This window comes from Molothrus aeneus, chromosome 2, assembly GCF_037042795.1.
Source record: "Molothrus aeneus isolate 106 chromosome 2, BPBGC_Maene_1.0, whole genome shotgun sequence".
Lineage (NCBI taxonomy): Eukaryota > Metazoa > Chordata > Aves > Passeriformes > Icteridae > Molothrus > Molothrus aeneus.
Window position 1 is genome coordinate 16906848 of NC_089647.1, and position 27856 is coordinate 16934703.

At 42.1% G+C, this 27856-nt stretch overlaps 1 protein-coding gene across 1 annotated transcript; it reads left to right on the forward strand.

Moving 5' to 3' along the window:
* The first annotated feature begins 4111 nt into the window (after positions 1-4111).
* NXPE3 (neurexophilin and PC-esterase domain family member 3) lies at positions 4112-27625 on the forward strand. Its single transcript, XM_066572017.1, has 7 exons — positions 4112-4196; positions 5323-5371; positions 7335-7547; positions 15003-15763; positions 17378-17451; positions 21048-21254; positions 23315-27625. The coding sequence occupies exons 3-7, from the start codon at positions 7455-7457 to the stop codon at positions 23863-23865; spliced, it is 1686 nt and encodes a 561-aa protein (XP_066428114.1). The 5' UTR covers positions 4112-4196; positions 5323-5371; positions 7335-7454; the 3' UTR covers positions 23866-27625.
* The last annotated feature ends 231 nt before the right edge of the window (positions 27626-27856 follow it).

Sequence of the window (27856 nt, forward strand, 5' to 3'; positions counted from 1 at the left end):
ACTGTTAGGGTGGTGAGGCACTGGAACAGATTGTCCAGAGAAATTAATACCCCACCCCTGGAAGTGTTCAAGGCCAGATTGGATGGGGCATTGAGCAATCTGGTCTGGTTTCTGCCATGGGCAGGAATGCCCCTGCCCATGGTAAGGGAGTGGGAGCTAGGTGATCTTTAAGCTCTCTTCCACCTCATTCTAGGACTCTATTTAAAAAACAAGAATAGGCATAGCTAAAGTAACTCCACTTCAGGTCTGAAAAGAGAAGAGCAGTGTCCTTCTCTTTTAAAGGCCTTAAAGCTGTACTAGTAAGTTTTAAATGCTGTGTGTTGTAGAGATAGTCACCGTAGCACTTCAGGGACTCAGGTTGAAGTTCGCTCTTGTCCCTGGCTTTTATTTAGATTTGTAATAAGATCAGACCTTAAAATCTTTGGCTAGATTTGGAAAATAAAGGGATGACTAGTGGGTGGGCCCATTTTGATCAAATGGAAATAGTTACTTTTATTTTTATGGGTTGAAATCCTTATCTATGCTAGGAGCACCCAGCCCACTCATTGGTAGGGTGGTGTGAGAAGCAGGAAAGCCCTTGACTCTGTAAGCACTGCTCAGCAGTAGCTAAAACTGCCCTATGTTCCCACACTGTTTCTAGCACAGTCAAACACAGCCCTACCATAGCCACTGTGAAGAAAATTACCTCCATTCCATCCACAACCAGTATAGCTGCTCCTTCTGATGTGTGCAAGATGATATTCACCAAGGGAAGGAATATCAGAAAATTGTGCTCAGGATGCCCAAATCAAACAAGTTGCCTCTGACTTCTAAGATGCTTTAAACTGTGAAAATTGAGAAGCCCATGATCATAAAGAATGCTCTGGAAAATGTAAAATCTGGCACATTGTGTTTAAAGTGCTCATGTGTTGGACTGAAAGCCATAAACCATTAGAAAAGCCTAAACAATTCTCATACAATGTACTGAGCAGTCTAGCAGTCAGGGATGTTTGCTTAGCATTGTGCTAAACTGCATTCAAGCAGCAGCCTTTGGGAAATCTCTTCCTATCCCTTGTTACACCAGCTGAAGTTATGCAGTCCCCTGAGCATTAGCAGCATATTTTCTGGTGTGGGAAGTGCATGGAAGGTGTGCTGAGCAGCTTACTGCTGCTTATGCCTTAGAGTCTGTGGGACCTGGGGAGAAACAGGAGACACTGAGAAACTCCACAACCAGGATTCACTTTTCTTCTTTCCAACAGCAGTTCCTACAGCCTCTTCAACCTGAAGTTTGGGGCAAATGCATGTGGCATTGGAGCCTATGTTTCCCAGACTGGCTCTTCAGCTGTCTTGTACTGTTGAGCTCTCCAGGATAGAGATGCACTTGTCCTCTCCTCATTGCAGCTTGCTCATTCCCAGGCTCAGTAGCTTTACAGCAGATTGGCTTCCCTGTTGGTCTCTGATTCTTTGGCTTTACTCACAGATGAACTAAGTATTATTTTACTAGTAGGACAGATAAGCTGCCTTTATCTCTCCTGCTTTCTCATATTCCTAGCTGCTTGATGCTTTCCTTCTTTTGGTGTAGCAGTGTCAGTGTTAAACTGGCAGAATCTATTCTGGGCAGCCTGTGGCTGAGATGGCTGTGGCCATGTCCATTGTCTGGTGGAGAAGTAGAAAAAAAGACCAGGAAGACTTCCTCCTAGTCCCAAAGGTAAGCAGAGCCACCTGGAAGAAATGGAAGCCTGTGTTCCTTCCTGCCTGTCCCTGGGAGTGGGAATGCAGCACAGCTGCTTGGGGTAGGTTCATGATAGCTATAGGAAATCTTCTCTGTAACCTTTTAGAAAAGGACTTGAGGAAGCTGCAAGATGATTCTTCTAACAAAAGCGTTATCCCTTTAAAGCATTAGATGAGGTGAAAACCATCTGGATGGCACCAGGTCAGCAAAAGAGTTTTTCCAACAGTTAAATTTCAGTTCTGCCTGAAACCAGGGGCCATGCTGAACTTGTGTGCAAGGTGAGAGTGAAACTTGCTGTTCTAAGGACTGCAGAAGTACAAGACCTGGATGATTGTGGAAGGGAAAAAAGATTGGAGAAGTGATACAAGGGTAATGTAGCAAAAGGAGACAGATCAAAGGTGTCTATAGAAAGGGAACAGTGTGGGTTGGGCTCTTTGCAGACTGTCCAGTGCATTGTTTGTTAAATCTCACCATACTTCAGCACAAAAGTGTGTTTTAATTTGCCTCAGGGAGCAAACCAAAACATTCCTCAACACTTGCCTATAATCAAGAATGGGTTCAGTAGTCCCATATATATTATCAAGAATACTCTGTTTTATTGATTAATTTTTGTAGATGAGAGAGAGAAGAGCAATGGGGCCAAGGGCCCAGCATAACTTCATCTTACTGCATATACTTCTGAAAAAAAAAAAGGAAATCTGATTGTTTTTCATTATCCAGTTTTCTGTGCTCAAATCAAAATAACTGGCAAGTGTTTCTGGTGTGATAAACAAGGAGGGATGTAAGGTGAGCAACAGCTGCTTAAGCTGTACTTCTTTTGGCACTAATGACATTTAGATGTTGCATGGTGATGAGGTGGAACAAACCTCACTAATGCCATTGACTCTCAACACAAACAGCCTTTTATATGGGGCTTTTTGTAGAGCATGGGGGCAAACACAGAGTAATTGTTTTCTGGCCTCTGTGCAAAAGGACTTACCATGTTAGAGATTAGAAAGGCATTTTTAATTCATTATTAGGCCTTTATCAAGACTAACTATAATGGTAACTGAAGAATTTCTAGAGAGAAATAATATGGGGATCACTTCCCATCTCTGAGGGGAGGTGAAATGTGGCAAAAGATAGCACAGCAGTACCTATTTCCTTAGAAGTGACAGTTTTTCTCACTGTTGTCACCTTCCATACCTTCACCCCCAACATCACTCCAGATATATTAAGAGATGGATAATGCTTGGCATTTGGCACACAAGTTTTGCCTTAGGTTGCACTTTGAGCTGCAGAGTTTGTAGGGAATCTGATCCACTGCATGGCTCGGGAAGGAAGAGTGGAGAGAAATGAGACTGCTGTAGAACTGATAGACTTTGTGTATTGAGAGGGGAAAAAAATCAGTACCAATTATCTTTCAAAATACTGTCTTTTTAATGTGTTCTGCTTGTACAGCCAGATGGCTTTCAATTCTTGACCTACAGTGTATAATAGAAATAAAAGCTGGTGCCTGTTGAGATTTTGCTTTCTATCTCTACCAGGTAACCACTGTTGTAAGATGCAGAAAGGAGAAAAATAGAGGTAAAATCACTTCAAATTAGCTATGGCTGGGGTAGAAGACAGAAGTCGGCATTTTCTAATGGCTAAAATACTGTGTTCACAAGAATATTTCAGCTGCTCTGTCTTGTTTCTGGTTTTAAGCAACCCACATATTCCTTAGTAAAAATAAGCTTAAGCCCTTAAGCTGTACTCATACAAAGAACTTCTGGCATGTGAATATTTTGGCATTCCCAAACTTATGCAGTGTTTACAAGCGTTTACAGAACTAATTGCAGATGTCCTGCAGATTGAAGGTGCCATCCGGCTCTGGTGCAGGGTGCAAAGCTCAGCCCTGACTGTGTCATGTCCTCGTCAAGCATCGTCAAGTCCTGCCCCAATGCAGCTGCGTTTGCCCAGTTCGGCTGTGCTGGGCCGTGCCTGCATCCCCCGCTCAGCCCCTGCAGCTGCTCTAGGTCCAGGCTCTCCTTTCACAACCTTCTCTCTGTCCAAGACGCCGCCTCTGCTGCTTCCTGCTCCGTTCTCCTGCAGGCCCGGCAGCGTTTGAGCTGCGATGGTTCGTGTCAGAGCCTTCTCTCTCCCTTGGCTGGGGACCGTGGTGATGGTACCCAGGCCACAGCGCTTGGCTCCGCGCCACCCTCCCACATCCTGCTTTCCTAGGCTCCACCTGCCGTGGCCACGAAATAACAGGGACGGTGGCGTTGTTTTTGTTGGGTTTTGTGTCTGTTTCCCTTTCCATTTACCCTTCTCGGCACAGAGGCTGCGGCAGCTGCGGCGGGGCCAGCGCCGCTATCGGGGCGGGCCGGGAGGAGGCGTGGCGGCCGCTGCCGCTGTGTGAGGGGCGGGCTGGAGGGAGGGGCGGCGGGAGCCGGGCTTTTACAGCCAGCGCCTCCGGGCCGGGGGCGAGGCCGCCGCCTGGCCCGGGGGAGCGCCTGGGGCTGCGGTGAGGGGGCGCGGGCGGCGCGGCCTGGCGCGGCTCGTCTGGGGAGCGGGGGGGAGGAAAGCCCGGCGGGGCAGCCGGAGGGCGGCGGGCTCGGGGCCGCTGGGGGAGGCCCGGGGCGGGAGGCGGGTGCGGGGTCCCGGGGTTGACGGATGCCCTTCTCCGATCCCCCGTGGCCGCGGCCGGGTCCGCCCGCCCGCAGGGCCGCGCTGCCCGCGCCGTTCAGGGCGCAGCGAGGCGGCGGCTGAAGGAGCTTCCTGCCGGTCCGGGGCTGCCTTGTGCCGCTCCCCGGGCACGCCGGGACTGCCTTGTGCCGCTCCCTGGGATGCCCGTCCCGCGGCATCCTAAAAGTACCTTTGAAGCAATAAAGCGGAGCTGTACGGTTCGCACTGGCGGCAGCGGTGCTTCCTGCTCGCTGCCCCCGTCCCTGGCCCGGGGGTGCGTGTCCGGTCCCGTGTTCCGCGGGGGCTGCGGCGCTGGCCGCCACCAGCTCCCCGCGCCCCGGGGACCAGGGCGGAATCTGCGGAAAACAGCAGCAAATCTGCTTTTCCGTGCTGGCAGCCAGGCGAGCATCAACCCCTGTGCTCCAGTGACATATGGTTTGGGCATCGCCAGAGGTAGCGGCTCCTCTGTGCCTTGGAGATTTGCGTGGCAGAATTTGGAGAGGTTGCACTCATACCTGCGTTTGTAACGCTGCTGGATAGAGAGCTGTGGGGATAGAGAGCTGACAGTAATTGACAACTTGTAAAAAAACCCAAAGTAACAATCCTGTAATGGAGCATGCGGCGTAATTTAATGACGTATTCATAAAAATGTCATTAAATCGGTTTTTGTTTTTAACATTGGGTAAAATGGGGCTTGTGGTAACATGGAACAAAGCTGAGAGAAGTAATACTTAGCAATAAATAGCAGAAAATTCAAGTGCACAGCATTGAAGTTTAATAGAATAAAATACTTCGACAAAATCCTTGGGTAATTGTAGAAACTAAAGTGATTTTACAGGTAAAGAGTTGTAACTGCCATTTTATTTTTTGCCACTGTAAGCAAATCACCAATGTATAAATTTTACTAAGAAATATTTGTGTGCGTTTCTATAAATATATTTATTTTTCAATGTATTGTTTCCAAGGTTGTTGGCCTTTTGTGTGGATGGCTTCAGGGAACATTTCAGGAGTAGGGTAAGTCCTAAGGCTTTTTGGTGTATTTATGGGCTTCCCTTATACAAAAAATGGACGGGATCAACTGTTCACCAACTGTGATGAAACTGGCAGTATAGTAAGCCTTTAGCATAAAGAAAGCTCTAAACGTGTACATTTAAATGTTTTAGGGCATGTGGCATCTACAGAATAGAGAAAATATTGAAAAAATATATGGAACAGCATTTGTGGTATTTTTAGGCATCTGAAATTACATCTGAAATTTTAGGCATATGAAATTACATTACATTTTCAATGTCTTGTGCTTTTCAGTCATGTGGAAAGAATTCTCAGCAACAGAATTGAAAATTCTGGTTTTGTCTATTGTATTTGTTTTTCTTCCTCAAATGGACATATATGTCCTTAAATTAGCATTTTCATGTACTCTAGGTATATTTAGTATCAATTTATGACCCAAGCTGCTGTTTTATGCAAATTTCATATTAGTGCAGAACTGTTCCAACAAAGCTGCATTTTTTTTGGCATTTTGATACTTTCACTTTAACAGATGTCTTGCTCTTTCAATGCTAGTTCATTGGTCAGAAATGCAATCTCTCTAATTCTCAGCAAAGCATTTGAAGTTATAATCCCTATAATCCTTGTAAAGCAATTTGATGTGTGGTCTATTTTGAGGCTGTCCTGGTTGTACCAGTAATGTATTTCAGTTTTCTAGCCTGTATTCATTTGATAAATAATTTTTTAATCTTTATATTTAATGTATTATTGTGTTTCATTTAAATTTACACTATATTTTTCATATAGTCTTTAAACTATAGGTACTATGTATTATATCTTAATTGTATAAATTCTCAGTTATACTATTAATGGAAAGTTATACCCAGTTTATGTAATCATTTGATTATGTTGTTGCACTTGGTGCATGGTTGTATGAGTAATGCTGCTTTGAGGATGTTTGGTTTGGAGAGATTGGTGTCTTTTGAGTGTCTCTCCTTGCCATCTGTTTTCTGTTTCCAAGTTTAGAGCTTCTGCAAGAACAGTACCCTTTTTGTTTGCAAAAATACTGCATCAAAATTGTCCTTCTCAGAAAGAAAGGAAGGTTTAAGAGTCAATCTGAGCAAGCATTGAGAACTTTATCAGTGGCTGTAAAGTCTGTGATTTTATAGCAGATAAGTCATCAAGCAACCTTAAAGGAATGATATTGTATGAAAGTTAAAGTTTATGAAAGACAGTGCTATTATTAGATTTAAAGAACCAGAAACACCAAATCCCAACACATTGTATTCTTTCCAAAAGTTTATTTTTTTATTTTTTAGAGTGCCTGAGATAAAAGCAATGATAAAAAAGCAAAACAGGGAAGATGCAATGTAATGTTATAGATGGTGCATGAAGTTAAATTTTAGTGCTTTCGATCTCTTAGGTATCTCCTCTTTAATGCTACAGTTGATTTATTTTCCCCCTCTTCCCAAGCAGAAAAGTGGAGGAAGTAAGTTTTACCTTGCTTATCCAAATTTGTTTCAGACACCAGTGTTTAATAACAACTTAATGGAATATGTAAACAGGTAAATGAGAGAAGTCTAAACCCACAAGTTTCTGCTATAAAAGTTAATGTGAAATGTCCAAACCCACAAATTTCTGTTTCAGTCTGGACGATGATGGTGTGGCCTAAGAGATAAATAGGATCGTGGTAATTTGTTTTAGTCTTTTTGATTGCCAGAATGAAATCTTGCACTCTTCTTTTGCCCTTTTTTTTTGGTATCCACTGCAGGTGAGACCAGCTTTATGATAAGGGTTTGCTTTGGCAGATCCAAGAAAATTATGTAACATGATAGATAATGCTGTTCATAGTAGTTCCACAAAAATAATCTGTGTTGACTGTTCTGTTGTACTAGTTATTGCCCCACCATTTGTAAACTTTCAGTGCAAAACTTGACTAGTTCTAGTAACTTTCTGAGACTTAGTACAGGTTTTGTAAATGCACTTGCAGGAATGAAGTGGAAGCCAGCTGAATTCTCTCGTGCCCTGCTGAGACGAAATGACATTCACGTTTGCGGCGAATGGAGGCCATGGCAATGTGTAACATGGGAGGGAAAGGCACGGATGGACCATGTGGCGTGACTCGTTCAGGCTGCAGCTCTTCTGCCTGCTCATGGCAGTGCTGGCTGTTGTGGTGCTGGTCCATAACTTTTTTCAGTTAGAGGTAAGTGGAACCTGTTTCTTCTCCAAGATGGCTTGAGAAACATTATGGGCTTTTGAGTGTGAGGTTAGAATTGTCTGACTGACAGCACTTAGCTATAAATAGGAATCACAGAAAATTCATAGTTGAAGGCATGTCTGGAGGTATTTAATTCAACACCCTCCTAAACAGACTGGCATCAGAGTTAGCTTGGATTGCAACAGGGTATTTTGACTTTTGACCATATTCAAAGACACTCATATTTCACAACCTACCTAGGCAGCCTGTTGCAATGCTGCATCACTCTTAGAGGGAAGAATGTTTGCCTTAAGTGCAACCTTTTATCCTATTAGAATGTAACTCCAGTTCCTCTGTGACTCCCCTGTGGTTAGTGAAAGACTGCAGTTAGGTTCCCTTTTGGTCTTCTCTAGAATTAAAAAAAGATGCTTTGGTTCCCTTAATGTCATTCCAGTTCCCTAAGCATCTCAAGGGTTCTTCACTAGTCTTGCCAGCTTTACTCTGGCATGGGTTGTCCAAAAGCCAGACACAGTGTTCTAGGTGTGGCTTCACCATGGTCAAGTTGAGGAGAACTCTAACCTTGCTCAATCATCTGGTTAGGAACTTGTTAATTCTTTGCCACAATGCTGTGCTGCTGACACACAGTGAGTTTGCTGTCTCCTGGAATCCCTAGGTCTTTTCTGCAGAGCTGTTACTAGCTTGTTCATCTCCGGCCTGTCTGATGCAATTTTTGTTTACCTTTCCCTTTTTCCCCTCTGCTGTATCTGTCTTGCATATTTCTTCATTTTACTTCTCGCTTCAGTGCAGAGGTACTTTCAAACTGCTTAGTCAGTAACTCCAGATTAAAGTCAAGGAGGATGAGGATCTGTCTTCAGGAGCCCTGGAGGCTGACCCTGCCCTCTGGCTGCCTGCATGGCCAGGCATTCCAGTGCTGCATTTGGTGGATGAGCATGGTAATTAGGTAACACCTTGTTAAATTATAGCTGTCCTTCATGCATGCCAGCCAGTCAGTAAGTGCTTTATGCTTTTAAGTTGTGTATATGCTGTGTGCAGAATCTTCCTTCCTCCTGGCTGGTGATGTCCAAATGAAATGATCCAAAAGAGGGGCTGTAAAGCCCCCTCACTCCACACAAAATACAGTTGAATTGGAAGAGGATCATGTGAGGGTAAGGAAGATGTTTGGGAAGTCTAAAACCACAAGTGATTCAGGATCAATAACTGAAGAATGAGTGTTACATATTCCAGTACTTGTGGGCACATTAAATAGAAACTGCCACAGCTGATTTTAAAGGAAGCAGGGATATTTTTTTAAGGATTGCAGCAAAGCTGCAGAAGCTTTTGCAGTAAGTCTTTGTAGTTACTAAATGCATATATTCAAAAACTGGATGAATGCACAGAAGAAAATTCCATTGGGGGTACTAGATCTTAAGATATTTACCCTAGTGTTTAAGAAATCTGAACCATAAAGGGCTAAAAAGTGTGTTAAGTCTACAGGAGGAAATGGCAGAGCATGTTCAGTTTGTTTTCTTTTCCCATATACCTGCTGTTGGAAACTATTGGCAATCAAAATATTGTGTTTGATGGACTTTCGGTTCAAGTTAGCATGATCCATTTTGTTTGTAGGAGGTAGCTTTTGTTTTTTCTTTTTGTGGTTTTATTTTGTTTTGGGTTTTGACCTAGGATGTTGCCTGAGGAGTGTTGATATTTAGAATCTTAAACTGTTTTCTTTCCATTTTAAAATTACATTTCTTAGAGAAAAGTGGTCTGGCAGTGCTTTGAGAGTGAAATGGAAAATGCAGGTTGGGTGTTCACTCTGTGCTTTTTCTGGCCATTATCCATGATAAGTTTCTTTGTGGCTTTGCTGCCCTTTACGTATCTGCTATTCTAACCTCAGTTAAGTATTGTGTTCCTGATAAATCTTTACACTATAACATGCAACTCTAACCCCTTCTGTTGACATGACTTTTCTGAATGGACCTGCTCCTGTATTTGTCTTGGCTCAGTTTTCCAGGCAGTCTAATATAGGCATTTATGCTGATTCTTTTCAGTCAGAGATCAAAGCCAGAAAAAATCTTATAACACTTTCACAGAATATCTGTAACCAAATCTGTTCAGGCTTTGGAAGGAGAGCTTATTGTTGGTTACTGTTGAGAATGTGTTTGTAAATGCATCAGATATACTTCTCATCCCTAAATCATCCTAGCTGGTTAAAGCTCAAGATCTAAGGCAATTGTCAGCTAGTTTCCTTCTGTTTTGTTTTAGGATTTTATATATTTTCATGTTGGAATGTTTCCTCTTAATTTCTTAAACTACTAATGACATCCTCCCAATAGTCATACCCATGTCAGATTTTTACTTTTCTTGTGTTTATAAAACCCAACAAGCTGTCCACAAAAAGTTTGGTAGCCTGCTGATTATTTACTTTGCTTTTTTAAATGGAATAACTATTTCCTTGAGGTCACATAGTTGATCATACAGTACCAGAAGAAATGTGTGTTTATTTTATTAGATTTTTTTTCTGTGAATATAGCCAGACAGATAAAATGTGCAGTAATTTTTTGTGAAGTATCAGGATGTTGCCCAAACATCATGCTCTCAGGATGCAGGAGGGATTCTGTATTTGTACCAGTGACCTTTGGGGTGACAGAACCACTTTGGGATTGGTTGTGAGTGCTATTTTACTTACAAGCACCTAGAAGAGAGAGGAGAAGGTAAGTTTCTTGCCAGGACAGAGTATGAAATCAGATAGCTGAAAGTGAGCAAAAGACTGTGTAACAAAGTTTTAAATTCTTGCTGCTAAACTGCAGGTGCCTACAGAAGATAACTTTATCTTATTCCAATTATTTCTGGAACATTTGACTGTCAGGTGATGGCTTTTGAGGACTGGCTTTGACACTTAGAGTAGTTTAGCAGCCCTTCAGTGCTGTGAGATGGTAATGATAGAGAACTGATTTCATATCTGTCATAGACAACAAATAAAGTACCTGGAGTATAAAATTACTGAATATAAGATGACTGACCTTTCAGGAATTGGTATTTGTTCAGATTCAGATGCTGTCTACTGGAGCTTTTATTTCCCCACTGTGCCTGTTGCCTGGGAATCTCCTGTGTTGTTTCCTGTTCTAGTGACAGTGATTTAGGCAGGTTTCCAGCAGCTGTTGAGGCCAAAGCAGGAGTTAACAGCTGGTGGAAGATACTGGGATTTGAGGGGGAGTTCCCCTTTTTCAGCAGCCGTGGAAATACTCAATGTTTTCATCAGCCACCTACACTGTGGTGTTTAACTAAGGACAGGTGTTGATTGCAGATCTTCCCAAGTACTCTGTGACTCATCTAGAGTATCTTTGAGAGCATTATTGCCTGGGTTAATCTATATGGTGTACCTAATGTTTGATTAGTTGATGGTGAGAATGCCAAAAGCTGAGGAGATGAGCTGAAACTTCCATTAATTCTCATAAAAATACATTTTCTTTTTTTCCCCTTTTATGACATCTCTAATGCAGGAACTGCTAGTGGATTTATTTGTGCTTAACTGACATGTAATCTCTTCTGTCCTGCCTGTGTTACTTGGCAGATAGCCATTAAATTACTTTGTGGTCACATTTGGGTTCTGCTTAGCTTCAAAATGCAGTAAATTAAAAAAAAAAAAAAAGATAGGTAGGAAAAATCCCCAAAAAACCAAAAAACCTAAACAAACTCCTCCCACACAAAAACCGCTCAAACCCAACAAACAATGGGTTTGCACTTAAAATACATGACACCTTGAATGGGGTATACATGGAAATAAGCAAAGCAGATGTTATCCAACATGGAGCCTGTAATCAACACTAAAAGAATGTGTCATAAAGGAAGAGCACTCTTGAGAAATCCTCTCTATCTGCTTTTCATAAAGGAATTTTGTTTAGTTTAGCTACTAACTACAATAGAAAGCCCTCCATTCTGCACAGTCTCAGTATGATGACAGAGAGGAGCCAGAGAGACTTGGAAATGCCAAGAGGGAGTAGGAAATGAAGTGGGGACAAACTCAGCTAATTATTTACCTCAGAGCAGGCCTTGTGTATCCGTAGGGGCTGGAGAACTTAAGTACTTGTTTGGAGCTGAGCCTGGGAAGCACTTAAGAAAGGAAGATGGTTTGGAAAGCTTTTATATTCCAGTCAGGGATCTTTGGTGTATTAATTGACTCTGAGGCTTTTTCTGCCTTTACTGGCAGGGAGAATCTGTGCAATATTTTATTCTGTGAATAGCATACATGGTCTAGGTTATTTTCACACATAAGCTTATAATTCTGCAACAATACAGGGTCCTGGTTAGGCTTGAAAGAGGGCTGTAAAGATGAACAAAGATGCTGGAGAAAGAATGCTCCTCAGGGTGCTGATGCTCTGCTTTTACCTTCATGGAGCTTCCCCCTCAGGCCCTTTGAAGATAGACTGAGGAAGTATTTGTGGTATGATCTATTCTGCTTAGGGGGACATAACCTGGAGATGTTGAAGTGACAGTGCATGTCCTTGTTCTCAGCTGCATACAAGTGAAGAGCTTTGGCCTTATGCTCTGCTAAAAGTCTGTGTAGGTGGACTGATTTGGAGCCATCAAACCATATTCTGTTTTCTGAATGAGTTTCTTGGCTTGGTGTTCTCTGCACCCTCTCTCACTGAAAGATATGGGTATGCATTTGGAAAGACTTCAGAAAGCCTAGCTGGGCCAGAAATGGCATCTCTACGTCTCTGACAGAAAGACTGGGTTAAAAGCCCTGAGGAAATTTATGGAAGATTAAAATTAGGGATACATCAGTTTTTAAGCTGTCTTAGATGACCATCTCTTCTTAATTTGAAAGGATTTGTTTTTCCCATGTCTGCCAACCCAAAGTACCAACCATTGAAAAACCAACTGAAAACCAGAAACTTTCTCTCTTGGGAACTTACACTGAAAACAACAATTAATCCTAACACATATTCTCCCTTTCCACTCCTCTTTAGGAAAATACATAAATATTTTTGCTGAGACATTGTTGCTGGCTTATTGGATGCATCAAAATATATAGCAAACTTTTAAAAATATTTCCATGCAGTATTTTCTGTTATATATATATGTGTATATATTTATGCATGAGCAAGTGAAGGGAAGAAGTTGTGAAGGTATCCAAAAATAGAAACTTGGCTTAATTCAAGAGTGCATGTAGGCAAGATTTAAAGTAGAACTGTGCCTGAGATTCACTCTCAGCTTTGGCTGAAATTTACAGGACTAATAAAAGTAATGTGCACCATATATCTGCAGCTTGGCTTGCTGCAGCTTGACTTGCTGTGATGGAAAACAAAAATAATTATGAATTATGGCCTTCAGGGAAAATTTATTAAATCCTGGGTGGGACTATAAAACAGAAGCAAAAGCTTCTATTGTGATGTTAACATCTAGTGTATAGATGGGTATATGTCAATTTATGTTTTAGAGCTACAGTGTAGCAATTTACAGTTTCAGGTTCTATAGTTAACTTGGATATCAAACAAAGATTTTTGTGTACCCATCCTACATCCTCCTGTGCTCATCCTCTTTGCTCTAAAGCTGATCAAAACCAATTTATGTCACAGACTTCAAAAGCCTGTATGTTTTTATTACTTGTTAGGTTTACCTTTCTTCTGAATAAGTATGTTGAATCTCTGTGTGGTTCAAATGGTTTTAAGACACTGCTGATATTTCCATGGCCTAAGAAAGGTTTATAACAATGAATAAGGCTTTAATATGAGTGTTGTGATTTTAGTACAAGACATTTAAAAGTAGTTAGTGGTGAGTAGTTAGTTAAGGAGGAAGTAAATGGAAAACACTGAGGTATTGGTAAGTACAATGATATTTTTAAAGATTTCAAATAATGTAGTTTGGATTTTTTAGCAATCTTTCAAATCTAAATGAGCATATCATCTGATGCTGTGTGAATGGTACACTGTATATATAATTTTAATCTTTGCTTGAAAGACTATTTTCCTTCTTTATGAAATAGAACTATGGATAAGTTCTACTACATATACCTGGTAATTAATTGGTCATTGACTGCTGATTTTGTGTGTATTTGAAGGAGTTTTTCTTAATTTTCTGATTAGAAGTTAGGGTACCTCTGGAGTCTTAGACTGTGCTATTTTTAAAATTTTCCTAATGCAAACCTGCAAAATTATGTGATATCATAAAGAAGATGGTATTTGCAGTCATTTGCATGCAAATACAGCTTTGGACACAGATATTTTTGCACAAAATACAGTTTTATCAAGTTGCAGCACAGGCCCCCTCTCTTAGTTTAGATTTGTATTTGAGTATTTTAATTTATAAACTCTTGTGTGATTAGGGGATGCTTTGCTTGCTGTTTCATTTGGTGCTAGAAGCAGCTGTATATAGATTTTAAACTCTTCTAAATAAACAAGCAGGTTTTTTGCCTGTTTAGTCCTAGCTTGTCCTGCACTATTCTACTTGCCAACTGGCTCATGAATTCATTGTCCCTGGAGGATCTGGCTTTTGTTCTTTTATTTCTTTTAATGTGTACACAATGGGGAAACATGCACTTCAGATAATTAGCCAAGAAGAGATGTGAGAGTGATCAGATAAATGAGTGCAGCTGCCACATGCAGCAAACCTCTCTGGAAGGCATGTGCAGGGGTGCATCAGCTTAACCTGCAGTGTAACATCTCAAAGAAAACCTATTTCCCTGCATTACATGGAGCAGCTATTAGAACCCATGGTGCTCCAAGGCTAAAATGTTACTGCAGAAGAAAAGGAAACATGAGTTATAATTTATTTTTGTGGGAGTGTTCACAGGGTCCAGGATGAGGGAAGAGATGAGAATCTTGACTCCATGTTTCAGAAGGCTAATTTATTATTTTATTATATATATTATATTAAAAGAAAATTATATATTAGAACTATACTAAAAGAATAGAAGAAAGGATTTCATCAGAAGGCTAGCAAGGAATAGAAAGGAATGAATAATAAAAGCTCATGACTTTCAGAGAGTCTGAGCCAGCTGACTGTGGTTGGCCATTAATTAAAAACAACCACATGGACCAATCACAGATGCACCTGTTGCATTCCACAGCAGCAGATAATTATTGTTTACATGTCATTTCTGAGGCCTCTCAGCTTCTCAGAAGAAAAAAATCCTAGCAAAAGGATTTTTCATAAAATGTGTCTGTGACACCTTTTGTCATTTTTTTTCACATTGCTGATATTTGGAGAGTGTACTGGTAGCTGAAGCACTGCCATGCATTGGATGTATGCTCTTTAAATGCTTGTTTGCCAAAGCAGGATAACTACAGCTAAGAAATCTCATGGTCAAAGTACCAGACTTGGGTCTTCTAGTGAAGTTGATTCATTTGGTCAGCTTCAAAGCTCTGTAAAGCAGTTCTTGGGACCATTTCCCAACAAAGCATCCATTATTCCCAGTGTTTCATTTCACAGCACAGCTTCAGGTAATCTTTTTCTCCCCAGCACCTGGATGATGACACAGTTTCAGGATCGAATTGGATAACAGAAAACAATGTCCAGCATTCTCTGTCCCAGACAGCCAAAACCACCAGGAAGCCTTACTGTGGGTACACGGAGCAGACCTTGTCCAAACGGGAACAAGCAGAGCAGGAATCCTTGCTTGCTGCAATACAGTGGCCAAAGCCCCCTGATGGTAAAATCCCCTTTGCACAGAGCACTGATCCCACACAGAGTGACTTTGTCATTGTGAAACCCAGCAAGTTCTTCAAGGTGGGTGATCAGTTGGAGGTACTCGTTCGTATGAAGGACTTCCAAGGAAAACCCAAGCAGTATGGTGGAGACTATTTACAAGCACGAATTCACTCTCCTGGCCTGAAAGCTGGAGCAGCAGGAAGGATTGTAGATTGCCACAATGGCCTTTACAAAGTCTTCTTTACCTTGCTTTGGCCAGGAGAGGTCAAAGTTTCTGTGTCACTTGTCCATCCGAGTGAAGCCATCCAAGTCCTCCTGCGTTTGCGAGAGGAAAGGCCGGACAGAGTCTATTTCAAAAGCTCCTTCAAGTCTGGGAGGTATTCAGAGACTACAGAGTGCAACGTTTGCTTGCCTGCAGGTCTCCCAGTCTGTAACTTCACAGATCTCTACACGGGTGAGCCATGGTTCTGTTACAAGCCTCGGAAACTGTCCTGTGCCAGCCGAATCAACCATGCCAAAGGTGGATATCTGAAAGGTCTTCTGACACAAGAGGAAAGTCTCTTTTTCCAAAGGTTTGTATGTTGTTGGATTTATATATATTCAGTCAAGTAGTTTTGTTTGTTTTTTTTCATACAAATGTTAGCCTATTGCTTAAATATGACACATTGCCTTAGAGAAGGAGTGTAACTGCAGGACCAGGTGTTTGGTGTTAGTTGTTGAATAGTCTGTTCCCCTCCATTCAGCAGTGCAAGAATCTTAGACAGCAATCTTAAACTTGGCATGTAGTTCTCTTTCTGTGCTTTGAATTCAACCTTTCACAAGAGCATGCTGTCTAAAGCTGGTGGAAACAGCTGGGGGACTGTTTCCTTATTTTCTGTTTCCATACCTGCACTTACAATATTAAAAACAATGCTTTGAGAAGTATTTTTGTCCACATCTAAACTATCCAAAAAGGATCTGGGTTTTAGGCTCATTTTTACAGAAATTACCAATTGTTTTTGTCCTGATCAAAAATTGTCTTAAATGTGTTCCTTGTCACTCAATATAACTTTCAAATCTTATAAACAATTTTCATAAAGGAAACACCTGGTAGAACAAATTGCTGAGCAATACCCATGCAAATGGAAATGATCTGTGCATGTTATTTCAAGTGTCAAACTAAATTAGTTTCACAGTCATATTTTATTTCTGCATTCAGCATTAAAAAAAACCTCAAACCATCTCTTATTGCCTGCGTGTGACAGAACTGCTTCTGTATGAAATTGCACAGCTGGATTTAGATAGTTAGTTACTGGGTAGTGTCAGAGTTGTAGATGTAGGCTAATGCCTTGCTCTCCAACAAAGATGTTGTAGGGAAGTCTTTTGGCACTATGTTCACTTGATGTCTAAATTGGGAAAGATTTTAGGGTAGCAGCTCCAAATAGTGTAATTTAGGAAAGTATGTGTGCATGTTCATAACCAAGACCAGAAATAAAAAGTAAGCATCAGTGGGGGTTTTTTTGGCTCTTCCATATCAAGTTTGTAAATGAGTCTTTTGACTTTGTGTCTCTGCCAATCCATCTGTAAAATATAGCTTATATTTATTATGGCGATGTTTCCATATGGGAATGGAAAAGGTGTTTTTCTTGGTTTAGTTTTGATTGTTTATTTGTTTGTTTGTTTCATTCAGCTCTGAGATCCTTGACTGAAGTGGCTTAAAGAAATTCCAAAAAATTTATTTCTTAAATGGAGGGAAAAAAATAGACAAGGATTCTCTTCAAAACAGTAGCAAAAGACAGAACAAAATCTCAGTATTAGTCAGCTGGGAGCTGCTGCTGTAGCCCTGTACCCTTGCAGTGGTTTGTCCCCACAAGTTCTGCAAGCTGGGAACATCTTTGGGGCAAATCCCCAAAAGCTTCCTGCAGACCTCTGACAGCTTGATTGCTTTATTGAGATTTGTGTCAGTACAAGCTTGCACAAGATTTGTGTCAGTGCCATGAAATTTTGAATTTGGATCGAGAATAGCAACGGTAGTCTCAAAATAAATGTGGAATGAATTCAGCTGTAGGAAGTAGAGTAAACTTAGAGTAAAAATTCATAGTACTGTGTGCTTATTTGAAGTGGAGTAAGAAAAAAAAAAGATTAATATTACCTCCAAGTTTCACAGTAACTTTTACAAATATTGCTGTGTTCATTTTTTGTTGAAGTGACGTGAATATCAAAAGGCCAATACTCTCCAGTGGACCTGATTCAGTCATTGTAAAGCCCAAGGCATTTACAGGTAAGGTGAACTGCTTAAGATTCTTTTTGGTAATTCATAATTAAATTTATAAAAAGAACGACAGGCATCAAATAATAATTTGGGGTTTTTTTAGCATGGCAAAAAAGTCAGTATCAGATTTCTATTGAGATGATGAAGGCTTTTGGGTGTTAACTTTAATACAAGTTCAGAAATAGTGATTTTTTTTTTCTGAAATTACATACATAAATGGGATTATTAGCAAAAGAAGAAATCAAAAGAAGAGAGAACTTTGTTCTCTTGCCAAAAATGTCTTTTATTTCTCCTAGCATTTACTCACAGTGTAAAATGTCTTAGAGTAACTGCTTACCAAACTCTCAATCTAATGAAAACAGCTGTGTGGTGTTTCTTAATTTCTTTCTTTGTTAAGAATGTTGTCGAACAGATTTTGATAACTTGCATTTAGGTATTATTATAATTTGTGTTACCACAGGATGTCAGAATTTACAGTTCTGTACCAGAACTTAATTGTTCTGTGCCCTTTCTAAGAACAGAACAAAGGCAGTCTGTACTAAAATTAACTCAGATTTTATCTCATTCATATCCAAAGGCAAGATTTTCATGCTTCTAAAAAGTCTGCATAAAATGTGATACACAGTGAATTATTTCTTAAATGAAAACTTTTCATATTTGTTTTTCATAAGGTCATAAGAGACTTTTAAGGTAGAGTTACTGACCTGAGCAATAAAGTCTGAACAGAAGGCGACTTAGAGCATTTCTTGCTTTTAGTTTTACTGTTCACTAAAAAAATACAGTTCTGCTACTAGGTTTGCAGCATTTTACCCTCCACCTCTTTTCTTTGTCCAGATCCTTTAGCTGATATGTTTCTGTTGCTTTTTTCATCCTGTATGGTTCCTGGCAGAAACTGCTGCAAATTCAAAATTTGATTGTCACCCTTCTTCCAGGAGCTAAGAATGATCAAAGCCTGCTTATAATGTCCTGACAATTAATGCTGGGTTAAAAAGTGTTGATAGGCATAGCACATTTCCTCAGGGAAATTCCTTCCAAGTACAGCAGTCTCTGAATAAATAAACTGAACTCATTGGTATAATGTTTGTGAATGTGTGGATTGGTTAGGACTGATGATACAACAGCAGAACAAAGAATTTGTGTGTTCTTTTTGTACAGGTTTTTCTGTACGGTGGTAAATGTAAATCAAGTTTTTAAAAACATTTCTTTTTCTGAAATACAAGTTTTTATTTCTATCTTTGTTTTTTAACTTCAGATTGGAGCTTTTGTTCTCTTTTATAAAATAAGGACCAATTCTGAATTCTGGGCCAAAACTGGTATGATACTATACACAGACTTGATTTACTATGGGGCACCAACAAGTTGTTCTAGTACCACTCTTATATATATAAAAGTATCCATCTAAAAGGTAAATAATTGAATTGCTTTTGCATCAAAGCTTAGAATCTAACAAACTCAAGTTGGGAATTCACATTATGAGTTAGTCTTTAACTACATGATCATGTGAAGGCTTTTTTTTTTCCTTTCACCTGTTAATAAATATTAGATGAGTTCACATTATTAGCTAGGGGTTTGTTTTCTTCCTTGTTCCTTCGGTCAGATTTAAAGAATCATCCAGAGATAGAATTTTCTGATGACTTTGTTCTGTGGTAATTGTGATTATATTATTTGTGTTATACAAATGTAATTGCATAGTAGTTTGCTTTTTAGTGTCCCTGTGAGGTCTAAGGAGGTTAACATCCTCTAACACAACATGCAGAGGATATTGAATAGAAAAAGAGCAATTAAAAATGCTTATTAGGAAAGATGGTTATGGTTGGGTCTACCTGTGTTATAATGAAGGATCTATCAGAGGATGCTTTTGGGCCCTGGAATTCCAGTGGTTGTACTTTTGCATCATTCAAACAGTCCCTGGCATGATTTTGGCCATGGCAAGGTGTGCTTTATCAAACAGCTGTAAGTTATGACAGGGCTTGGACTGTTCTTAGCAGTCCCCACACCAAGGTGAGTAGAAGTGTTTAAACAGCTGGAAGTATCTGCTCCATGCAGCTGGTGTTTGTGCCAGGGAAGATCTCCATGCTTGTTCAGCTGAGGTATTTAAATACACAAATGGCAAAGGAGGAACCTGAAACAGCCTTACAGAACTTTGAGGTATCAATATCACTCTGGTTACTAAGAGAAATATGGCAATATTTGGCTGACATAACCATGAGATTGCAGTTTCTCTTTCTGTAATCTCCTGTAATCCTGATACCTTTGCAAGGTATTGCTCAACTTCTGCAAGTTAAAAGGGCATCCTATGGAGCAGAGATTCCCTGATGTGTAGTTGCCCCTCAGGGAGCTGCCTGTCCCATGCAGTAAATGGGGAGGGGGCTGGATAGCAGAGATAAAATACGAAATCCACGGAATTAGGGACTCTCTTAGTTATCCTATTCAAATGGCACATACACCATTTTTGGTCATAGCTGCAATTCTGGCATTTTCTAGCTTTGGAGGCCTTATGGTTCAGACTTAGCTCTTCTAGAGTGCCGAGGTATGTGTTATTTCGTAGGAGTAGTTTTTCTGGGGTTTGTTTCGGTCTGTTTGGGGGTTTTGTGGGTTTGTTTCGGGTTTGTTGGATGTTTCTCTGGGTGTTGCCAGGCTGTCCCCGCGGGTCGGTGTCCCCGCCGAGCAGCGCTGCCGTGCGCGGACCGGCCGCTGGAGGGCAGCAGCGCGCCGCGGCAGGGCGGCCTCCGCTCCTTCTGCGGCGGGACGGGGAGGATGCTCCGCCGGGCTCCTGCCTCCGCTCCTTCTGCGGCGGGACGGGGAGGATGCTCCGCCGGGCTCCTGCCTCCGCTCCTTCTGCGGCGGGACGGGGAGGATGCTCCGCCGGGCTCCTGCCTCCGCTCCTTCTGCGGCGGGACGGGGAGGATGCTCCGCCGGGCTCCTGCCTCCGCTCCTTCTGCGGCGGGACGGGGAGGATGCTCCGCCGGGCTCCTGCCTCCGCTCCTTCTGCGGCGGGACGGGGAGGATGCTCCGCCGGGCTCCTGCCTCCGCTCCTTCTGCGGCGGGACGGGGAGGATGCTCCGCCGGGCTCCTGCCTCCGCTCCTTCTGCGGCGGGACGGGGAGGATGCTCCGCCGGGCTCCTGCCTCCGCTCCTTCTGCGGCGGGACGGGGAGGATGCTCCGCCGGGCTCCTGCCTCCGCTCCTTCTGCGGCGGGACGGGGAGGATGCTCCGCCGGGCTCCTGCCTCCGCTCCTTCTGCGGCGGGACGGGGAGGATGCTCCGCGGGGCTCCTGCCTCCGCGCTGGATCCGCAGCGGGACGGGGAGGATGCTCCGCCGGGCTCCTGCCTCCGCTCCTTCTGCGGCGGGACGGGGAGGATGCTCCGCCGGGCCCCTGCCTCCGCTCCTTCTGCCGGGCAAACACACGCCACTGAGCGCTTCCAGTGTGCAGAGAAAGGTGGCAGACACGTTTTTACATTAGGGGCAGAGATACCATTTAATTTAAACCAAGTTGAACTATAATTGGCCACCCAGCTCTTGTCAGCAGTCACTGACTACATGTCAGTGAAGATTATGGAGGCTGTTTTGGTTGCATATTAATTTCAAAGGATTTTTCTCTTCCAGATTCAAGCAGTATGGGGAGAGCTGAAGATCCCACAGCTTCCCCTTCTGGTTATTATTATGAAGACCAGTGGAGGTCCAGAACACATTGGATCCATAATTTTAACAAATCAGAGGATATAACTGAGTGCTTACAAGGAAAAGTAATCCACTTGTTTGGAGACTCTACAATAAGGCAGTGGTTTGAATATTTGACAGCATTTGTTCCAGGTAATTTTTTGTTATTTAGCTTTAAGGGCCTTTACAAAGCCTTATTTCTCACATCTCAGACACAGAGCTGGTTTTACTGAGTGACAGTGACAAAAACAAAGGAAGAGGAGAGACAAAAACTCATCAGAAGCCCTGGCAGACAGCCAAATGTTTGAGCAGACACTGAAAACATGTAGGCCTTGTAACTAGGGCCACCAGGTATCTGCAAAGTTGTCCTTGTAACAGGACTGCTGCTGTGCTCGTGAGTTAAGGCAGCAGGAAATCACTTGGGTAGCCTCTGTAAGGTCTTGCAGCATCCCAGTCACAGGAGAGATTTTTGAATGAAGCAGCAAATTACCTCCCTTGCTATTTATAGGTTTTGGGGCCCTTTTCATTATTCAAGTTACTTAAGTAGAAGAATTTCAGTAGAAAATTAAATATTTCTGCCTCGCTCATCCCTTTCCTCTGAACCACTTCAGTTGTGTTGGAATACAGTCTTTGAGCTGCCTTAATTCCTACAACTTGAAATAGTCTTTAAATTTAATGGAGTCCTAAAATTGCTAGAAGGGTTCTTGTGAACCCTGGATTCAAAGAGTAACAATGAGTATTTGGAAAATTTATTTTTTGCTAGAGAGAAGGAAATAGTTTGGGAAACTTGGAAAAGGCATTGACAGCCTTATGAAATCCAAATATGCTGTCCTACAGATTTCAACACCCATGAACTCCACTCTGAAAAATGATGCTCACCTTCTGTTTAGTTTTAGAGTTCTTTGAAATATGTTCAGGTTTCCTTGTCTACTTCTGCTTTGCCCTGTGGTCCAAGCATCTTGTTGACAGCTTGAAGTTCTTAGTTGTCTCGGTCTCTCTGTGAGCCTCTCAGGAGCCCTGGGCCAGTCCCGAGTCAGCAGACACCGGGGACAGCCCCGACACGGCCCCGACAGCAGGGAGACACTCACTGTGTGTGCCCCGAGGGTGCTGAGGGCACCTGGGCTGGCAGGGAGACACTCTCTGTGTGTGCCCCGAGGGTACTGAGGGCACCTGGGCTGGCAGGGAGACACTCTCTGTGTGTGCCCCGAGGGTACTGAGGGCACCTGGGCTGGCAGGGAGACACTCTCTGTGTGTGCCCCGAGGGTACTGAGGGCACCTGGGCTGGCTGACAGCAGGGAGACACTCTCTGTGTGTGCCCCGAGGGTGCTGAGGGCACCTGGGCTGGCAGGGAGACACTGTCTGTGCCCCGAGGGTACTGAGGGCACCTGGGCTGACAGGAGACACTCTGTGTGTGTGCCCCGAGGGTACTGAGGGCACCTGGGCTGACAGCGGGGAGACACTCTCTGTGTGTGCCCCGAGGGTGCTGAGGGCACCTGGGCTGGGGGGAGACACTCTCTGTGTGTGCCCCGAGGGTGCTGAGGCACCTGGGCTGGCAGGGAGACACTCTCTGTGTGTGCCCCGAGGGTGCTGAGGGCACCTGGGCTGGGGGCAGACACTCTCTGTGTGTGCCCCGAGGGTGCTGAGGGCACCTGGGCTGGGCGCCTTTGCAGCACAAGAGACACCAGAGACATCGGTAGAAGAGAAAGGGCCGACTCTTAGCAGGGGTTAATCCAAGGTTTTATTAGGAGTCCCAAAGGAGCTCCTGCACCTCAGGGGGCCTCCTGCCCAGAGCCACGGGAGATGTGCCAAGGTCACATTTAAAGGGAGGTGGAAACCAAAAGTAGATAACATTTTACCAACCAATAAGTAACTCTAAGGGATGGGTACTGGGGGATAGACATATAGGACAGCATATGGGGCAAGGCTTGGGGGGCTGACCCCTGGCCTCTGGCTAATCACTCGACAACTTGGACTGAAACTTCTGGATGGAGGGATGGGAGGCTGAGTGATTGACAGAGAGCCAGGGTGGGGGTTTGGGGATGATCTCATCCCGGGAGAGGGATAACACAGGTAAAGGGAGGGGTGTACAGTCTGGGATAAACTATTTGGGAAAAATATGAGGATACAAAACAAAGCTACTTCAAAGTATTACAAAATATAAAAACGCACTACAACACTTAGTCTTTTGCTAACGCTTGCTCCTGGCCTTTCAGATCTGGTGGAATTTAACCTGGGCAGCCCGAAGAACGTGGGCCCTTTCATGTCGGTGGACCTGAAGCACAACATCCTGCTGAAGTTCCGCTGCCACGGGCCGCCCATCCGCTTCTCCACTGTGTTCAGCAGCGAGCTGCGCTACATCGCCAACGAGCTCAACAGCATCGTGGGCGGCAGGAACACCGTCATTGCCATCACCATCTGGTCCCACTTCAGCACCTTCCCCGTGGAGGTGTACATCCGCCGCCTCAGGAACATCCGCAGGGCCGTTCTGCAGCTGCTGGACCGCAGCCCCAAGACCGCGATCGTCATCAGAACGGCCAACGTTCAGGAGCTTGGGCCGGAAGTGAGCCTCTTCAACAGTGACTGGTATTCCTTTCAGCTTGATTCTGTCATGAGGAAAATGTTCTCAGGAATTGCTGTGCACTTTGTGGATGCTTGGGAGATGTCTGTGGCTCATTACTTGCCGCATAACCTGCACCCTAATGAAATAATTGTTAAGAATCAAATAGATGCGTTTTTATCTTATGTGTGCCCTCTGCAAACTTAGCACAAATGGGTATCCCTATGTCGCCTTTTGCTATAGCCCAAGTACAGCTGCTCTTTTGAGCTGTGGAATGAGGCTGGATGATATGGAGGAACTCTGGGTACTGTACTTGCATGCAGGATAAGTAGAGTGGCCTTAAAGTCTGGGTAGCTGTGAAAGGGTGGTAAAGAGGAGTTGACTCTTCAGGCCATATCTTCCTGCAGGGTTGATTCCTTCAAGCTTATCATTCATACCTGAGATTATTAGAGAGCACCTTAAATTAAATTGGCAGGATTCAATAAGAGATATTTGGGTTATTAGCTTTACTAGTTATCTGCACTGTATGCCTAATTTAATCTGTGTGACACTGATTCTGTTGCCTGGATCTTGTTGCTCAGAATAGTGTGTGAAACCTGGGAAGGATTTTGGGAATGGTCTTTCTCTCAGCATTCCAGAGCTTAAGGGATGTCTCCTCCAGCTGTGTGTCAGAGAAACACAGTGTCTTGTTTCAAAGTCCTAATTAGAAACGTAAAGGGTGTGTACCAAAGTCACCAATAAAGAAGCACAATCACAATATCTGTAGAATTAAGTAATGAAGAATTTGCTGAAATCTAATTGAGCACTCTAGTTAGGTACCTTTGTTGTTTACAGATGGCTGCTAAATAGTGCAAATAGCCAGTATTTTAGTTTGGTTTCTTGTACTACTGAGTTTCTTTTGAGCTTGGATAAACTGTCTACTCCTTGATTTATCATTAGTGAGGATATGTGTGTTTTATGACCTCAGCGAAAACACTGTTTCAGGCAGTTTCTGCAAGTTCAAGTTGCAGGCTTGCCTACTTGAAGCTTAAAGCATTTGGCAGTGAAAGTGTTTCATTTACCAGTGAAAGGGTTTCATTTGCCAATGAAAGTGTTTCCATTGCCTGCCAGCTGCAGCCATTCCCTTATGGTCCTGCAAAGGTGGGCTGCCCTCTGCTGTGTCCTTCATACCCCGAATCTGGACAGGGAGCCAAGTGACCCGAGGGCCCCTGGTGTGCTTTGGCAGTGGCTACACAATGACTCCTCTTCAGGGTCTGGCAGTTCTGTCATTTCTTCATGAACTTCACTGCTGCCAGTATAAAAGTATAAAAGGTGGCACACCCTGCACCCAAAAGCTGAGCGTGCCCAGGGTTGCCTTCATGTATCTGCTTGGCACAGACCCAGGTTTGCTGGGCTGACAGCTGGTGGCTCTCTGCCTCCTGGCCTGGCATTTGCTGCTGCTTACTTGATTGAGCCTGTCTACAGTTTTAACTAGAAGCACTTTGAAAACAGTTTGTGATAAAGTCGACTCCCAAATTAAACAGCAGAGAAGTGTTCCATGCTGTCTTATCTTTGGTCCCACTCAGGCCAAAGCCAGTTTTGACACTGGCTTGTGTCAAAACCAAGTTGAGTCTTTGTGAGCAAACTGAGATGGTTAATAAGGCAAATTGGCAGGTTGCACAGAGTGAAATTATCAAAATATCTTTTATGTTAGAAAAGTTTCACTCCTTGTTAGGTTTGCTGCTCTCCTATTGCCAGAGCCCTGTGAACCAATGCTGCCAGCTACAGCAACAGTGTTTCTTATTGTGTTCATTTTAAACAGCATCTGAGAAGTGGTTTAAAAACAAGTATAAATGATTTTAGCATGTAAAAGGCATCAGTACTATCCATCTATAAACTTTACAATTTAAAAATGTTTAAACATGTCTGGAGGAATTGTGTACACTGAAATGGCACCCATTCTTAGCTTTTCAAATCAGCAATTAAGAGGTCCAATTTGCTGGTTCCTACTGACAACTGCCTCACACAGCATCTGCCCATACATTAGTGTTAGGTGACTGTTGCTTACTTTAATATGGTAATGGCAATTTATCCTCTGCTAAAAAGAGGCCACACCAATTCAGGTCTGGGAAAGTAAACTACCACAATGAAAAATGAACTTTCATCTTTTCCAGTTGTGATTTTTATAACAGGTAAAGGCTTTCATCCTGAATAACAACTCTATCCTAATAATACTCATGGAAATAGGACTTCAGACTTCTTTGAAGGAAACTACTGAATTTGTGGACTGACCATTAGGTTTAACTCATAAAGCCATATTGTGTGTGAAAATGTTGTGGCTGCATGTGTCTTCTCTGGGTGTTGTAGTGCTTGCTACTGCTCCTCAACAGCAGCTTTATATCACTGTTAGCTACCAGCACAGAGAGAGAAGAAAATATTATTTTGAGTGCTTTGACAGTTGAGCAAAATAGAACAGAACTGCTATTAGAAAAGGTGTTGAATTGCCTTCTGGTAGAACCTCATCCTTTAGATTAATTAGATTAATTTTTTAACAACAGATGAATTAACTTATTGGTAATGAACTTCAGGGAAATTGCCAGTTGGTTTAGAATGAGGCTCAAGATTTTATTTTTTGGGCTCTGAAATAGAGAGGGAAGAGAAATGAAGAATCTGAGGATTTACCTGTGTTTGGGGACACTGTGCTTTTAGATGTCATTCAGGTGATCTATTAATGGTTTTTCATTTCTCTTCTCATCTTGTTACCATCTATCTCCTCGTGTTACCAGTTGTTTATGTATGGGATATGCAAACACAGAAGCAATAAAATATTTTTAAATCAGTTTCTTTAAACTTCTAAATGGATTTCAATAGGGACTTAGGTTAAGGTGTTGGTTATTTTTGGAATTACTTAATGTGAAACAGGACTGGAAAAGAATTTCTCAGCATCTGTTAAGTATCTTTCTCAACATATAAAAAATTAATTCACAAGGTTTTCAAAGCCTTGTCTTCCTTTTCTTTGCATTTTCTTCCTTTGAAAGGAAGCCATTGTATTATTTTTTATATTTTCATTCTTGTACTGATAATTTTGATTATTAATCCTTTATTAGATATTTATTTTTTAATTTCTTCATTCAAAATCCAGCTCTCTCAAATTTCAGTAAAAGAAACTACTTTTATTGTTTTTATTAGATGATTTCAGAGTAATTTATTTATAATGTAAGTAAACTCCATTTTATATGTATTAGTGTTGCACTGTAATATTTTGAATCTTGTTTTTCATGTGTATATTCTTAGGCTGATTTCTTCCTTCTAGAAATTTAGTAAAAATGTTAGTTGAATTGTTGATGAGAAGGGAGGATGAAAAGCAAAAGCTTCCCTTTTTTCAAGTTTTCAGTTGCTTCTAATTTCATCTGCAAATGTAGCACTGCTTCATGAGATTTAAATTACCATTTTTCATTGCTTTACTTGTTATAGGTAAGCAATTAAACATGGAAACTTAGCTTACCACAAGTGTCTGTACAACTTTTTATGTACTGCAAGTGACAATTTCATGGGTACATGACAAAGACAAAGGTTTGATGTTGCCTTCTAGAGGGGTGGAGGATACTGGGGTTTTGCTTTGGTTTTGTTGCAGAAGTGTGGGTTAGAACATTCTTCCATTCATGACAGTTTAAGTAATAGCAAAAAACTTCAGTCACAAATGTGTTTTTCATGTATAAAGCACTTACTCCTTAAGTCTAGATAATTTAATGTATATTTAGACTGTTTGGAAGGCTCTTACTCTCTGTTGGGAGCAGTGAGGAACTCTGTATATTAGAGAAAGAACTTGTTTTTTTCTAATATATATATGTTATTGTAATGCTTACAATATACAGAAGGCTCTACTGTCTTGTTTCCTGATGCGATCAGAAAAACAATTTAAATAGCCAAAAAGCTCAGAGAATGAAAAGTTCCTAATAAAGAGGGCAAGTTTACTTGAACCATTTAATCTGATTTAGTCTCGGTTTATCTTGTTTGCTGTAACCACACATCCTTTATATTTTTATAGCTGCATTCCCTTAGTTTTACATATATTTTTTGTTGTGTGTTAGGTAGGAGTTTCATGCTATGGTTTATAGATTAAATTCACTCTAAGTAATTTTTTAATGTTATTTATATTTGGAGAGGGGTGATCTGTGCCTGACATGAGACCTAGCACTAAAGCACCCTGATGTTTATC

Bases quoted from the DNA above. Each gene is read 5' to 3' on its own strand.
- NXPE3 (XM_066572017.1), top strand. From the start codon at position 7,455: ATGTGGCGTGACTCGTTCAGGCTGCAGCTCTTCTGCCTGCTCATGGCA. The intron at 7,548-15,002 runs GTAAGTGGAACC...TTTTCTCCCCAG, and splicing joins ATAACTTTTTTCAGTTAGAG to CACCTGGATGATGACACAGT. The intron at 17,452-21,047 runs GTAAGGTGAACT...TTTCTCTTCCAG, and splicing joins AAAGCCCAAGGCATTTACAG to ATTCAAGCAGTATGGGGAGA.